Source organism: Podarcis raffonei, chromosome 8 (genome assembly GCF_027172205.1).
Source record: "Podarcis raffonei isolate rPodRaf1 chromosome 8, rPodRaf1.pri, whole genome shotgun sequence".
Lineage (NCBI taxonomy): Eukaryota > Metazoa > Chordata > Lepidosauria > Squamata > Lacertidae > Podarcis > Podarcis raffonei.
In genome coordinates, this window is record NC_070609.1 from 32,244,910 (window position 1) to 32,259,159 (window position 14,250).

Below are 14,250 nucleotides of genomic sequence, written 5' to 3' on the forward strand. Positions count from 1 at the left end.
GAGACAGTGACTGGCCTGTGGTCACCCTGGGAGCTCCCTGTCTGAGTGAGGATTTGAACCCTGGTCTCCCAGGTCCTAGTCTGACACTCTAACTTCTATACCACATGAACAATTGCAAGAATGGTTTAACAACACACAGGTACATGAGCTGGATCCAGATCAGCTACCTGGCAGAGTAGAGTACAAACTGTGGGGGGCAGATGATCAGGTCCTATTTTGGGGCTTCCAATTGGGGCATTTGGTTGACCACTATGAGAACAGGAGGGTGGACAAGATGGACCACTGGACTGATCCAGCAGGCTCTGTTTGTGTTCTTAGGAGTAGCAGAAGGGGGTTAAACATTTTCTGTTCCCTGCTGTTGCCCTGATCTGGAGCAGACACATACACAGAGAGACAAACACAGAATTGCTATTTGCACTGGAAAGAAACCTCCCAGCACACCTCCCAGCACATCAGTGGGAGCCTTATTTGGAGATGCAGAAGGGCTGACCTGGATCGAGGCTGCAGCAGGAGGCAAATGGCCCTGGGATACCCAATGGAGGAGTGGACATTAGCAGTTGAACCATGCAAAAGGTTTTTAGGATCCGCTTACACTGGGTCGGCCTTCCTTCCTCCTCTCCTTGCCACATGAACCAGTTTTGCACCTGTGACAATCACAGGCAACTCTGGCTTTGTAACTTTGAGAAGCAAAGCACAACCCCGATTTCAGCACAGAACAAAGAAGTGTGTACCCCGGTTGCTGGAAGTTTGAGAAATGTTAACGTAGCATACTCTCCTTAGCTTAGTCTGGGAGCTGGCATTGTAAAGCAGGGAAAAACAAAATGCAGAACTTGGTTAAGAATGTAAGAGGAGCCCTGCTGTTGAATCAGGCCAATGACACACCTAGGCCACTAAGCTGGGCTCCCAGTGGCCAACCAGACGCCTGTGGGAAACTCAAAGGCAGGACCCAAGCACAAGAGCCCTCTGCCCTCCTGTGGCTTCCAGCAACGGGTATTCAGAAGCATTACTGCCTCCAACCATGGAAGCAGAGCGGAGCTATCATAGCTAGTAGCCATTGGTAGCCTTTACCTCCACGAACAGCCTTCACCAACCTGGTGCCCTCCAGATGTTATCTGGAGAGCAGCAGCAGCTTGGTGAATGCCACTGTAAATCAATGACTACATACAATGGCAAAATCCATGCCCTATTAGGATTGCGTTTCCTGTTCTCTTCCTTTCTCTCTGCCACAGATCCCCTCTTCATATGTTTCTTATCTGCTGTATTTTGTGTGAGGGGCGGTGGTGGCAGGGGGAGTCCCATGTGATCCGCAGTTGCTGCAGTCTGTCTCCAGACTGAGGTGGGTGGGGGGGAGTACCACTCCACTAGCTGTCACGTCTGGCAGTCATGAAGAGGCCCAATCCAAGCGCATTTCTCTAATTTGTTTTTAAAGGCAGTTGAGGCAATGGCCACTCCCAGCATCCCATAGCAATTAATTTCACTGGCTATTTATATGGAGTTCCTTCTCTTCATTTTTTTAAGCTTGCTGCTGTGCTATTTTCACAGATGGGCCCCCGTTTTGCTATGCGGAGGGGATGTAGAAGGGCCTTCACTGCACTGTTGCTCTCCAGGTGCATTCTTCTGGCTGGGGCTGAGGGGAGTTGTATTTCAATAGTGTTAAAATAGGATTGGACAAATACGGAGTTAGATGGGCCAGTGGCCTGATTCAGTATAAGGCAGCTTCCTGTGTTCCTTGGGGCTGCAGTATCACCATGATGCCACTATGAACAGGGATGGCTTCCCTCAAAGAATCCTGGGATCTGTAGTTTGTTCCAGATGCTGAGAGTTACTGTATTAGGAGACCCCCGCTCCCCTCTCAGAGCTACAGTTCTCAGAGTGGTTTAGTAATAAATCCCTTTGCACAAGGAACTTTGGGGGTTGTAGCTCTTTGAGGGGAAATAGAGGGGATCTACTGACAGCTCTCAGCACCCTTAACAAACTCCCTGTGGGGAGCCATGATGGTTTAATGTGGTATCATAGGGTTTTAAATGTGAGGTGTGGATGTGGCCAGGTCTTAGGTGGGAAGGGAGCCCCCTAGACTGCAGTTCCAGCCTGAAGAAAGTCAACTGACATCCTGCTTGAATATATTCAGCTGACTCTGCAAGCCAATCAGGAAGCACCAGGCCCTTGCAACCAACCCGGCTCATCCCTCTTAAGCATCCTGTTACCCACTCAGCAGCAGCTGCTGTTTCCTGACTGTTGCATTCAATTGTGAGCCCTCCCTGCCTGCCTTTCAACTTCTGCCCCTCCAACCATCTATTTCTCCTTGGAAGTCAACCCCTGCCTTGCCTCTAGGGATGTAAGGAAACCTTGTTCTCTGTTTCGTTCTGCATTCATCACACAAAGCACTGTGTCCTTTCTGCTGCACTTTGTCTTCTGCCAAAAATGACATTGTTTGTTTCATTATGATGGCAGTGATGGCTACCAACTCGGGTGGCTTTAAAAGAGGACTGGGCAGATTCAAGTTGAAGAAGGCTATCAGTGCCTGCTAGCCACAATGGCTACACTCTGTGTCTACAGCTGGATGCAGAAATGCTTCTGAATCTCAGTTGCTGGGATCCACAGGAGAGGAAAGTGCTTATGTGCTCAGGTCTTGCTTGCAGGCCTTCCACATGAGAATAGGAGGGTGGACTAGAGAGGCCATTGGCCTAATCCAGCAGGCTCTTCTCATGCTCTTATTGCCCACTGTAGCAAAATTATGTAATTCATCACATCACTTAAAGTAAATTACATTGCTATTATATCATTACACCCCATTCATTTCAATGCAAAAGAAACACTCTGCAAATTGGGGTGGGGGAAGGACATAATCAATTACATAACATGTGCAGACTGAAAACAACAACAGCAAATACCAATCCTTGAGGGCTGATGACTGTTGCCCTCACACTCTTCTTGTGGGCCACAGCTGGAATGTCCCCAGCCTAAACTGGACCATTGGTCTGATCTACTAAGACAATGAGTATTTTTATGTCTCTCTCTCTGCTCCTTGTCTAATCACTAATCTCTCCTTGCCTTTCCTTTTCTTATCTTCTCAATCTTGACTTTTATTAGTCAAATCCTGCAAACCTCAAGAGAACAGACTGCTTTGCTCTGCAAGATCTGCTTCTGAGATAGGAGCTGACAGGAGACCCAGATACTTGCTACAATCAAGAGATGCTGGCTCTCCTGGGCAGTGGACAGCACTTCCAAGAAAGGCTTCTCTAATGATAGAAGGAGCTGCATCCTGCCAAGCCAGACCAATGGCCTGCTGGTCTCATCCAGCAATGCTGACCCACATTGGCAATAGCCCTCAAACCCAGTCTTTCCAGCTGCTTCAGATCCCTGATGCCTCATGGGGTGCAGCTTAATTGGATGGTGTGATGAGCATAATGCAAACCTCCAGAAAAGGAACCAAGTCCCCTGTGGATGAAAAAGATTGGTCTCCAGGCAACCACACTGGAAAACCATGCCAAAGCTGTGTTTCCATTTCGGGGTAAAAAAGAGTTAAACCTATAACATTCTTTGCAGTAGGCTCTGCATGTAATATATTGGCAGGTATTAAACCGTCTTAAATCACAAAATGGCCTGGTTAGCACATAACACAAAGACAGAGTTTGTCTAGGCAAACTGTAGCTTGCTTGAACATGAGCTAGAATCTAGATCGTCCAACAGCCCAAATTAGTGTAAGGCAGCTCCCAATGTTCCTAGCAGGACTCTCTCACAATCTCCCCAAAAGTGAAAAGGGACCACAGAGGTCTATGAGAAAGCGGGATACCTGCCCTAGTTGGAGCATTGGCCCATTGTCCTTCACTATGATAAGCAGGCTTGCCCTAACATTGGGTAATACTCAACTAAGTTTTACTCAGGGCAGATCTATCGAAATTAATGGGTCTAACTCAGAAGGTGGCAAACTCTCCTTCTTTGGAGGTTTGTAAACAGAGGTTGATGGGGATGCGGGTGGCGCTGTGGGTAAAAGCCTAGGGCTTGCCGATCGAAAGGTCGGCGGTTCGAATCCCCGCGGCGGGGTGCGCTCCCGTTGTTCGGTCCCAGCGCCTGCCAACCTAGCAGTTCGAAAGCACTCCCGGGTGCAAGTAGATAAATAGGGACCGCTTACTAGCGGGAAGGTAAACGGCGTTTCCGTGTGCGGCTCTGGCTTGCCAGAGCAGCGATGTCACGCTGGCCACGTGACCCGGAAGTGTCTCCGGACAGCCCTGGCCCCCGGCCTCTTGAGTGAGATGGACGCACAACCCTAGAGTCTGTCAAGACTGGCCCGTACGGGCAGGGGTACCTTTACCTTTACCTTTTTAAACAGAGGTTGGATGGCCATCTGTCAGGGTTTCTTTAGCTGTGATTCATGCAGTGAATGGGGTTGGACTACATGACCCTTGGGGTCCCTTACAACTCTATGATTCTATGAACTCATAGCATGAAATTAGCATTCACTAATTTCAATGGACCTACTCTAACTTAACATGGCTTCTATCTCTGTTGACAACCAAAATTAAGAAAAGGACAGGTTCCTGCACAGCAGTCACAAAGTTCTCTTATGTCACTCAACCCTCTAATAGTCCAAAGACTCCAAAGCCCCCCCCCCCGCAAGAGACCTATGGGTCCCTCCCACCCTGGTTGGGGAACCAGCCTGAGGTTTCCCAACCCAGGTGGAAGTGACCCATAGGTCCTCCAGTTCTCTCTATCTGGCCAACAGGACTCTTCCCAAGCCATGGTTCCCCTTCTGAGGCTATATCGCTCCCCAGGCCTACCCCTGCAAGTGCAGTTCTGCAGCTGGAAAATCTCTTTGGTTGCTTGGAAGCTGGAAAGATGGAAAGATGGCTTGGGGTGGAAGCCTCTGACTTTTTGTGTGTGACTGGAATGCAGCTGACTACAAAAATGGGAGCTGCCTACCCATTGCCCCACCCACTACTTCCTCTGGCCCTGCCTCCCCCGGCATGTGACCCCCTGTCTGAAAAAGGTTCCCCAAGTCTATATCCAACCACAGCCTTACAAACATCTCTGCACAAGTGGCTTCTTTTACAAAAGGGGTTAAGAACAGACAGATCAGTCTATTTCTGGTCTCTGTTCATTTTGCAGGTGCACATTAATTTGTGATTTTTTAAAAAGTATTTTATCTCAATGAATGCATTTCTAAATGTATTTTATTCAAAACTATTTTTTTTTATTAATCGTGACATGTTTTTTGAGCAGAGAACTCCACTGCAAAATTCACAAGTGCAAAATCCAAAGTATAAATACGTTCCAATCTATGTATTAATCTGGGAGTTGCAAATTGGGTCAGTTTGCTTCAAAATGCACAGCTCCCTTGATGAAGCAAGAAGACGGGAGTCTTCCAAGGGGCAGGAGGGGAGGAGGGAGCTGTTTTAAGCACAACTTCTCTAACTATGCCATGCGATGTAATTCTGTCATGCAAAACACAAGAGAAGGGACTTGGGAGGAGATGCAAGGAAAAGAGCATTGCAGGATTGCACAGGATTTCAGAGCAATTTCTCCCTGTCCTCCTGGGCAGAAATTAGCTGGCTAGAGTGTCCTTATCAAATGTGACACGTTCCTCGTGCTCTCCCTTGCGCCGTGACAGCTGTCGCATCGGGAGGAATTACAGACTCTGGATGAAACAGAAGCTAAGCACTCTCACCGAATTACAACTGGATTTCCTGAGTTGATCTGCAAGGGAGGGACAGCCACAGATGAATGGCCATGCTGGCTGGGGGCTGATGGGAGCTGATCTGGAGGGCATCAGGTTGGGCACAGCTGCAGTAGGAGTTTGGAGACTGTTTCTTATCCTGTCCAGATATCTCCTGTTCTCAGAATTCACAAAATAAAGCCCTGGTCCCTTCTAGTGGTCTATCTCTTGCTCTGCATGCTGATATTTCTGGGTTCAATCCCTGATGTGGTCTGGAGAACTACAAAAGGCTTCCCTCTCCTTAAGACCCTGGAAAACCACTGCCAGCTAGAATAGACGGCAGCATAAGCAGCTTCAGACATTCATCAGATATGAGGTTAAGAGTTCTGCTGAAAGCCTGCAGCCAAAGAGTTGGCCACTGGTTGTATGTGAATGGGCCCTTTTATCTTCCCCTCTCCACCTCCTGGCTGAGTGAACCTTGTCCTGCTGGGTAAGTCTTCAAAGCTTCCTTCTTAGAATGCTCAGTTTCTTAGGCAGACTTCTTTCTATTTTTCCACTCTAGCATGCCCTGCCCCTTCTCCATCATCAGAGCAGCTCAGTCCAATGGCAGCCTGCTTTGTGCTCTTCTGTGATACTCCAGCATCTCAGCCAATCACTGGCAACGATTTCGTGGCCACCACCAAACCTTTTAGCATATTCCAGTGACGGTGATTCTTACTCTGAATGTCCAAATTCAGCTCCTTAAAATACAACCCCACCACCACCACTGGAACTTGTCACTTTACTGGGAACGCAGAAGCAACAGCCCACTTACTTAAACACTCCACATTTAGCATGATGGCTTTGTTTCATTCCATGCGCACATTCCCAGGCACCCCAGTCCCCCACTCTGCCACAGAAGCTGCTCCATGCACTACCCTTGGTTCCATTTCTCGCTTGCAGCTCCATCCCACAGATGGAAAGACCCTGTGATGACAGATCTGCCTGGGGCCCAACCAGCACTGTCTCCACCGCCATCTGGGGGTAGAGGTTCCATTCACAGCTGTACACTAGAGATGCCCGTTCTGCAACTTCACAATTTCTGCCTTCTTGTGCCTGAATGAGATGCCAAATGGGGCCATCTCAAGAGCGTGTCACAGAGAGCAAAGCGTTAAGCAGTGGACTAGAAAGGCAAAAGGGGTCACACAGTGAGAGACATATTTCTAGAGCAGCGGAGGGGGCTGCCATCACTGGCCCTTTCCTGTGAGTGAAGATGCTGCCAATCTCATGGCCAGCTGAGACCAGGACTAAATAAAACCCATCAGCCCGCTCCAAGCTGGCTTTCTTGCTGTGGAGGGTGGGGGACACATCCGGTCAACTTGAGGCCCACTGCCTCCAATCTGCAAAGCTCTCCACAGAGCTGTACAGCAAGAGGGGTGCAAGGATTTACTAGCTCTGCCAGTCCCCAAGCTGATGCTTTGGACTCCAGCTCTCACCAGCCTTAGTAGTCATGCTGTGCTGTGGTTGATAGGTGCTGCAATCTAAAATATCTGGAGGGCACCAGCTTGGGGAAGGCTGTCCCAGATGGACACACACAATTAATCTCTCCTGGATTGATTGACACAATCCAGATTCTAATGCATCTAAAGGAAGGAGAGCAAGGCAGGCAACTGTACAGAGCAGAGAAATCCTAGCAGCGGTTCATTTCTAGAAAGAGAGAGGCTGATGGGGGTGGGTTTGAGCTTGCATGTAAAATGTGTGATGCATCCTGGAGACCCATGCTTCCCAAAACAAATTTGGGGAGCCTAGCTGCTGTTACTTGGCCATAGGCACTCTGCACATGCTCTGGTTATTTGACAGCCTCCAGCCCTGAAGTTCAAACAAGCTCTGGAGCAGAGTCCCAGCTCAAAGCAGTTCAAGAAACTGAGGCAAGGTGCATGATCCTGGAGAAGGTAAAGAACAGCCCCAGAATCACTATCTAATCTGATGTGGCAGGAAAAAAGAAAATCCTTCCCACCTGTAAATCCATAGCATCAAACAATGAGCAAAGGGAAGTAGGTAAACCTACTCACTGCAGATGAGTGACTATTTTATAAGTCTGGCTTAAGAATCTCAGTGATGAGGCAAGTAAACGAACCAGCTCCATAAGGTCTTGTAGCATGCCATGCCAAAAAACGTCTGATATAATACACACAGAGATTTCTCTGCAATCCAGAAATCACGTTTAGGCTGTAATTCAAAACACATTTACTAATGAACAAGCCCCATGAACAGCAAGGGGCATGCTTCTCACTAAACATATATTGATTTATGTAACAATATGATCATAAAACATCCTGCAAAACACACACACACAACCACCCAAAACCACAGCACTTAAGCCTGGGCTCAAATTCTTAGCACACATACTAGAATGTGAGAGCTGTTGGATTCCATAGAACCTACTTCTAGGAAAGCCTGCCTAAGATTTAATTGTAAGATTTAAAAAAAAAAATAGTATTCTCTACACTGAACAACACTTGAGAATATCTGTAGCACATTTGAGCATGCAAAATGCTCCATGTCTATCTGGGTAATCCTTCCAATGATGCTGTAAGGCAGGTCAGGATTAATATCACCCTCATATGGTTGAGAGGGAGATGAAGCTGAGAGCATAGTCCCCCCCACACACACACACATACACACACAACCCTGCAACCCTCCTGGCAAGTGTATCTTCACTGAGGTGTGGGGAGGGGACCAGGAGGACCTCTTGTCTGCCTTACAACAAATGAGATCCTTGGTCCTTCTGGCTCTGGAAACTTCAACCAGCAGCAACATTCCAGAGCTTCAGGCAGCGCTCTATCCCAGCCACACCTGGAGATTCTGCTGGGGACTGAACCTAAGTCCTTCTGCATGCAAAGCATTTGCTCTGCTCCTGGAACACAGGAAGCTGCCTTATACTGAGTCAGACCATTGGTCTACCTAGCTCAGTATCACTGACTGGCAGGGGATCCCCACTAGGGCTTAGGCAGGAGTCTCTCCCAGCCCTGCCTGGAGTTGCCATTGGGGACTGAACCTGGAAGCTTCTGCCTGCAGAGCAGGTGCTCCACCACTGAGTTCCAGCCCTTCCCCAACCCCTAGTGGCTTGCGCTCTCAACCAAACAGAAAAACTGCCCCACTGTCCCATATGCACCCATTAAATAAATAGGGTTTGAAGGGATCACTAGTCTCTAAAGCCGGGGCGAGGAACCTGTGGCCCTACAGATGCCGCTGGACTACAGCTCCCATCATCCTTGAAGATGCTCACCGGGGCTGATGGAAGTTGGGAGTCCGACATCGTTTGATGGGCAGCCACATGTTCAGCACCCCTGTTCTATGGTCCGCGGGAGCTGAAGCCGCCCTTTGTGTCACAGAAGTGTTCCCAGAAATCGCAACAAAATCTGTCCCTCTGAATGCAGTGAGGCGAGTGCATAGAGGAAGGGAGCAGAATGTTAACCAACGGTGCAAATGAGGGAAGGGAAGGGAAAAAACAAGGCAGATGCAAAGAAGTGACTCATCTCACTACACCTCCCCACCAGCATCTAAATGCACATTTTCACTCCCTGTCATGTTACACACACATCCTCTTATTCATCGCTCCAAAAAGAAGAATGTCAGACTAGTGTCTATAGCAAAAGCTGCTGCAGGTATTTGAATCCAGCCATCACAAAATACTTTATATTGAGACCAGCCTTCAACCTGGTGCTCCCCTCCATATGTTTTGACTGAGGCTGATAAGCATCGTAGTCCAAAACATCTAGCAATGACCAGGCTGGCAAAAGTTGATTTAGATCTATGAAGATATTTAGTTCACACACTAGAAGGGTTAGGAACAAGTAACCCACATTTTTTATTAAAATATAGACGGAACAGCATGCCCTCAGTGTTCTCTCTCTAACCACAGCTGCTGAAAGACGGTACAAAGAGATAATAAAATAAAGCTCAGATTCTGACTTTGGCGAATCTCCAGGGAAAATTCTGTGCTCCGGAGCTATTTGGAAGGCCTCACTGCCACACTCTTAAGACACTGCCTGAGAACATGGATGGCACAACTTACAAAGGTGCAGAGGTCAGTGAGACATGGGTTGTAAGAATAGAAAATATGTAGGCATGTTGCATTTTACCTCTTGAGAGTTTTACGCCAAGCGATAGCTGGCATGTTTACAAGCCAACCTCCAATCAGGGGTAACTCAATGCAACACAAGCAAACAAGAATCTATCGGGAAATAAAGTTCAGCCCTGCTCCTAGCACCCATAACACAATTTTATTTTAAGATACAACTCAAGAGTCAAAACCCAGCGCCTATGGCATCAAGTGGAAATGGGGTTGTATACATGAGCTATCCAGCTGTCACCACCACTGATAGAATATGCCTGTACCCCAAAACACAAGCCTTTTTAATGGTGTTGGTTCACACATGCACTTGTCAGTCATGAGAGAGCAAGGGATTACATACATGTGAGAACCAATCATCATTACCAGGAAAAAGAGTGTGTGTTTTAGACAGAAGGGCACTCTGGCCACCAAGTGTCATTCCTTCCTTCTCCTAGAGTGGGCGCCAGAAAACACTTCTGAACAGAATCACCCACCTTGTAAAAGAAAAAGAAAAAAAGGGCAGTATTACTTTTTTAAAAAACGGGAGTTGGAAGTGAAGCTTCCCTAATGAATCCCGTTTCCTTCTTCGCCTCGCCTTCTGTCATCGACCTTCTCTCTTCAAAGCAGAAGCCTTTCCGTATTCTGGATCTGTTCCTTTTGGGGAAGGGAGGCGGGTGGAGAGTCCTGCATCCTGTTGCCACCCCCCAAAGAAGAAACACTGCGGCTTGCAAGCCAAAGCTATTAAACTGCCGGAGCCGCCGAATCCAATTGCAATTTAGCCAGCTAGCGAGACACTCTGTTGCCTTCCGCCGAGAGAAAGAGATTTTTTTCCCCTTCTTTCTTCTTCCTGGCATTAGGTAATGCAACACCAAACGACCACCGATTTTCTCTTCCTCTCCCCCCGCCCCCCGCCGATGCACAGAGACCTCTCCAAAATTTGCAGGCGATGATTCAGATCGCACCCATTTCAGATGCAAACGATGTTGGGAAGTTGCATGCACGAAAGAAAGGAATCCGCTGGGAAAATCTCCTTCCCTCCTTCCCTCCCCCCCCGGCTCTTTTGCATCAATAAATCCACATACGCATTAAAAAACAAAAAACCACCTAAAAGCCTCGAATTAGACGTAGCCGATTTACGCTTATTCGTTTTCATGGCGTTAAAAGCTAGCAGCAAAAAGCAGCCGGGGGGGGGGTGCGGACAGCTGAATTTGGCGAGGAGGAGGGGAGGGAAGAGAACCTTTCGCGTGAATGCAGCAGGAGGAGGAAGAAGAACCGGACACTTGTATCTTTCGCCTCCCCGGCCAAAGACGGGAGCGAGAAACACATACAAAAAGATATTTATTCTCTCGCCTCTGCCACCCCCACGCCGCCGCAAACTGCCACTATAAATATCAGTCTAAAAAACTTCCAAACCGACTCATCGGGGGGGGGGTCTTTCTCATTTGCAGTCATCATCGTTAGAAAAGCTACCTTTTTATCGTTTGTTTATTTAAATGTGCAAACTCTAAAAAGGAGGACCAAACTTGCTACCTTAGGCGGGGGGTGAAAATTTTGCGTGGGGGAGGGCAGGTTGCGATTAGTAGTTGTGCCATTTTGCGAGCGGCGTTCACAAGCGGAGCAATTAGGAATAACAGTAAAATAAAGATACTAACAATTAATTGGCGTTCCATGCCATCTATTTGAAAGGAGGAGGAATCGGGATGGAATCCGGTGGGGGGGGAGGGGAGATAAGAGAGGAGCAGGAAGGTGCTGGATGGAAAGCGGGGGTGAAAAGAGAACTCATCCTGCAATCAATCGCAACCAACTTTACTCCGGAGCCCGGCGGCGGCTTCTCCGCGGGCACTTGATGGGCAAGGCAGGTGGGAGCGATGGCGCGGCGGGGAGCGCCGTTTGCTGGAATTCCGACGAGCAGCTAACGCGTGGGGACCAAGCGCTCGCCTTTGCCCACCTCTCTCCGTTCCTTCCATCCTCGGACAAAGCCCTGTGCTCCTTACCTGATCTTTGTTCAGCAGGACTTTAAGATCTTCCACGATGAAGCAGCCAGAGAGCTGAAGTTTGCCATCCCTTGCGTTGGGGGTGATTCATTTATATTATTATTTTTAATAAAAGAAAGAAAGAAAGAAAATGATGGGGGCACAAATGCAAGGAAGATTCATTTAAAAAGGCTCCTTTTAACTTGCACTGCGGATGAACCCCGTAGTTGATACAAAAAATGAAAAAGTCTCCACCTTCTTCCAAAAAAAGAAGAAAGAAAGAAAGAAAATTAGAGGAGGAGGGGGGAATCTCCCCCCTCCCTACTCCCTCGGTGCGTCACTTGAACTATTGCACAAGCGTTTCCCAGATCTGGTGGCGGCGGCGGCGGCAGCGGTTGGGCTGCTGCTGCTGCTGCAGACGACGGACCCTTGCGGAGCAAACGCAGCCAGCGGCTCGCATCCTTCCTCCCTCTGGCAGGCGGGCGGGCAGGCAGGCGGGCAGGCACGCGCGCCTGGGCCCGGGGCTGCCGGGCGCCGCCGCCGCTGATCCTCTTGCCTCGCCTCTCCTTGCAACAGCAGCAGCAGCAGCAGCAGGGTTGGGCTCGCGCTGCTCCGGCTCCTGCAGGGCTCTCGCTGGAGTGTGTGTGATACCAATGGCAGCGGCGGCGGCAGCGGCGGCAGCAGCAGGCATGGCGAAGAGTTTGCGCGGAAAGGAAGGAGGGAGGGGGGAGCCCAAAGAGGAGGAGGAGGAGGAGGAGAGGAGAGAGGGAGAGAAGAGAGGAAAAGGACTTCCTGGGCTTTAAGGAGGCCCCGGACAGATCGAGGCTTGGAAATGCGGGCGACCCGCTTTCCGACAGTGCGGGTGGGGAAGTGACTCGTTCAGAAGTCCCCGTAAAGCTGCAGTCCTAATGCGGGCTCGCCGGGGAGTAAGGACCGGCTCACACGCGAGGTAGAGGTAAAGCCGAGTTTAGCTCTGGATCGTTGTCTCATATGTCATCGAACTGTACAGTTGGAAGGGATCCTAAGGATCATCTGGTCCAACCCTCTGCAAAGCAGGAGTCGCAGCTAAAGCATCCCTGACAGATGCCCACCGAACCTCTGCTCAGAAACCTCCAAGGAAGAGGCCACCACCTTGCAAGGGAGTTCATTCCAATGTCAAACAGCCCTTGCTGTCAGAAAGTTCTTCCAAATGTTTCCTTGCCGAATTTCCTTTCTGGTAACTTGAAGCCCTTGGTTTAGATCCCACCCTCCAGAGCAGGAGAAAACAAGCTTGTTCCCTCTTCCAGGTGACATCCTTGAGATACTTGAAGATGGCTATCGTATCTCCTCCTTGTCTCCTCTCTTCCAGGCTAGACATACTCATCTCCTCAACCATTCCTCATAAGGCTTGGTTTCTAGACCCTTGATCATCTTGGTCACCCTCCTCTGCATACATTCCAGCCTGTCAATATCCTTCTTAAGTTGTGGTGCCCAGAACTGGACACAGTATTCCAGATGTGTTCTGACTAAGGCAGAATAGAGTGGTGTTATTACTTCCCTTGATCAGGAATTTCTGTTGATGTAGCCTAGAATACCATTAGCTCTTTCTTTCTTTTTTCTTTGTCTTTTTTTGCTGCTGCTGCTGCTGCTGCTGCTGTTGCTTCACACTGTTGACTCATTGTTGGTTTATTTCTTTCTTTAAATTTATTACATTTATATACCGCTTTTTCTTCCAAGGAGCTGAAGGGTGGTGTATATGGCTCTCCTCTCCACAGAAAACCTGTATGGCAGGTTAGGTTGAGAGACAATGACTGAGTGAGGATTTGAACCCTGGTCTCCCAGGTCATAGCCCAACTCTCTAACCATTAACCTCATACTTTCCCAGAAGAAAACCCAAAGCGGTTGGCAGAGTGGGGCTTAGAAGGACAAGGGTGGAAACCAATCAATACCCCAGTATTGGAATGACACCCAATAGATAGAATATTGGTAAGGAAATGTTATTTCCAAAATTCATGCAGAATATGGAATACCTTAGAAGTACACAAATACACAATAGGTTAATAAATGAGGCAAGAAGAAAAGCAAGTCCACTGCCTCACCATCAGGGTGCCTTATGGACTCCCTCAGATCCTGCTTGTAAGTTTCCCACAGACATCTAGTTGGCCGCTGTGAGGACTGAATGCAGGACGAGATAAGCCTCTGGCCCCATCCAGCAGATCTTATGTTCCTAGACAGGCCCCTGTTTCCTGAGATAAATTAAAATAAAAACAATTCAGAACATCTAAAAACATTTCTAAATTGTCAGATACCCTCAGAGTTAATTATTCCAAGATTGCCAAAAGCAGCGTCTTTCAACCATAAAATAATAAGGAAATAGGCAGGTGCATCCCTCTAGGGGATTCCACAAAGGAGGAGCCACCACCAAGCAGTCCCCATTGTGGTGAGGCATAGCCAAGCAGGCAGCATCTAGCAGCAGCAGCAGCAGCACCAACATGGCCTCCTCTGTTGATTGCAGGGCCCAAGCCAATTGATATTGGACTATTCAGGTC

General features: G+C 48.6%; 1 protein-coding gene across 10 annotated transcripts in view; it reads right to left on the reverse strand.

Moving 5' to 3' along the window:
* The window catches only part of ADGRB2 (adhesion G protein-coupled receptor B2), a 162,374-nt gene extending 149,948 nt beyond the window's left edge, over window positions 1-12,426 (reverse strand). For 2 of the 10 annotated variants that reach the window (XM_053398963.1, XM_053398967.1), the window contains exon 1: window positions 8,922-9,079. In XM_053398963.1, the coding sequence (XP_053254938.1) occupies window positions 8,922-8,951 (30 nt within the window). In that variant the 5' untranslated portion in view covers window positions 8,952-9,079. Of the gene's footprint in view, window positions 1-8,921; window positions 9,082-10,278; window positions 10,767-11,743 lie in introns of those variants that run through there. The other 8 variants (XM_053398959.1, XM_053398958.1, XM_053398961.1 and 5 more) reach the window with 7 other exon arrangements.
* Between the last annotated feature and the right edge of the window lie 1,824 nt (window positions 12,427-14,250).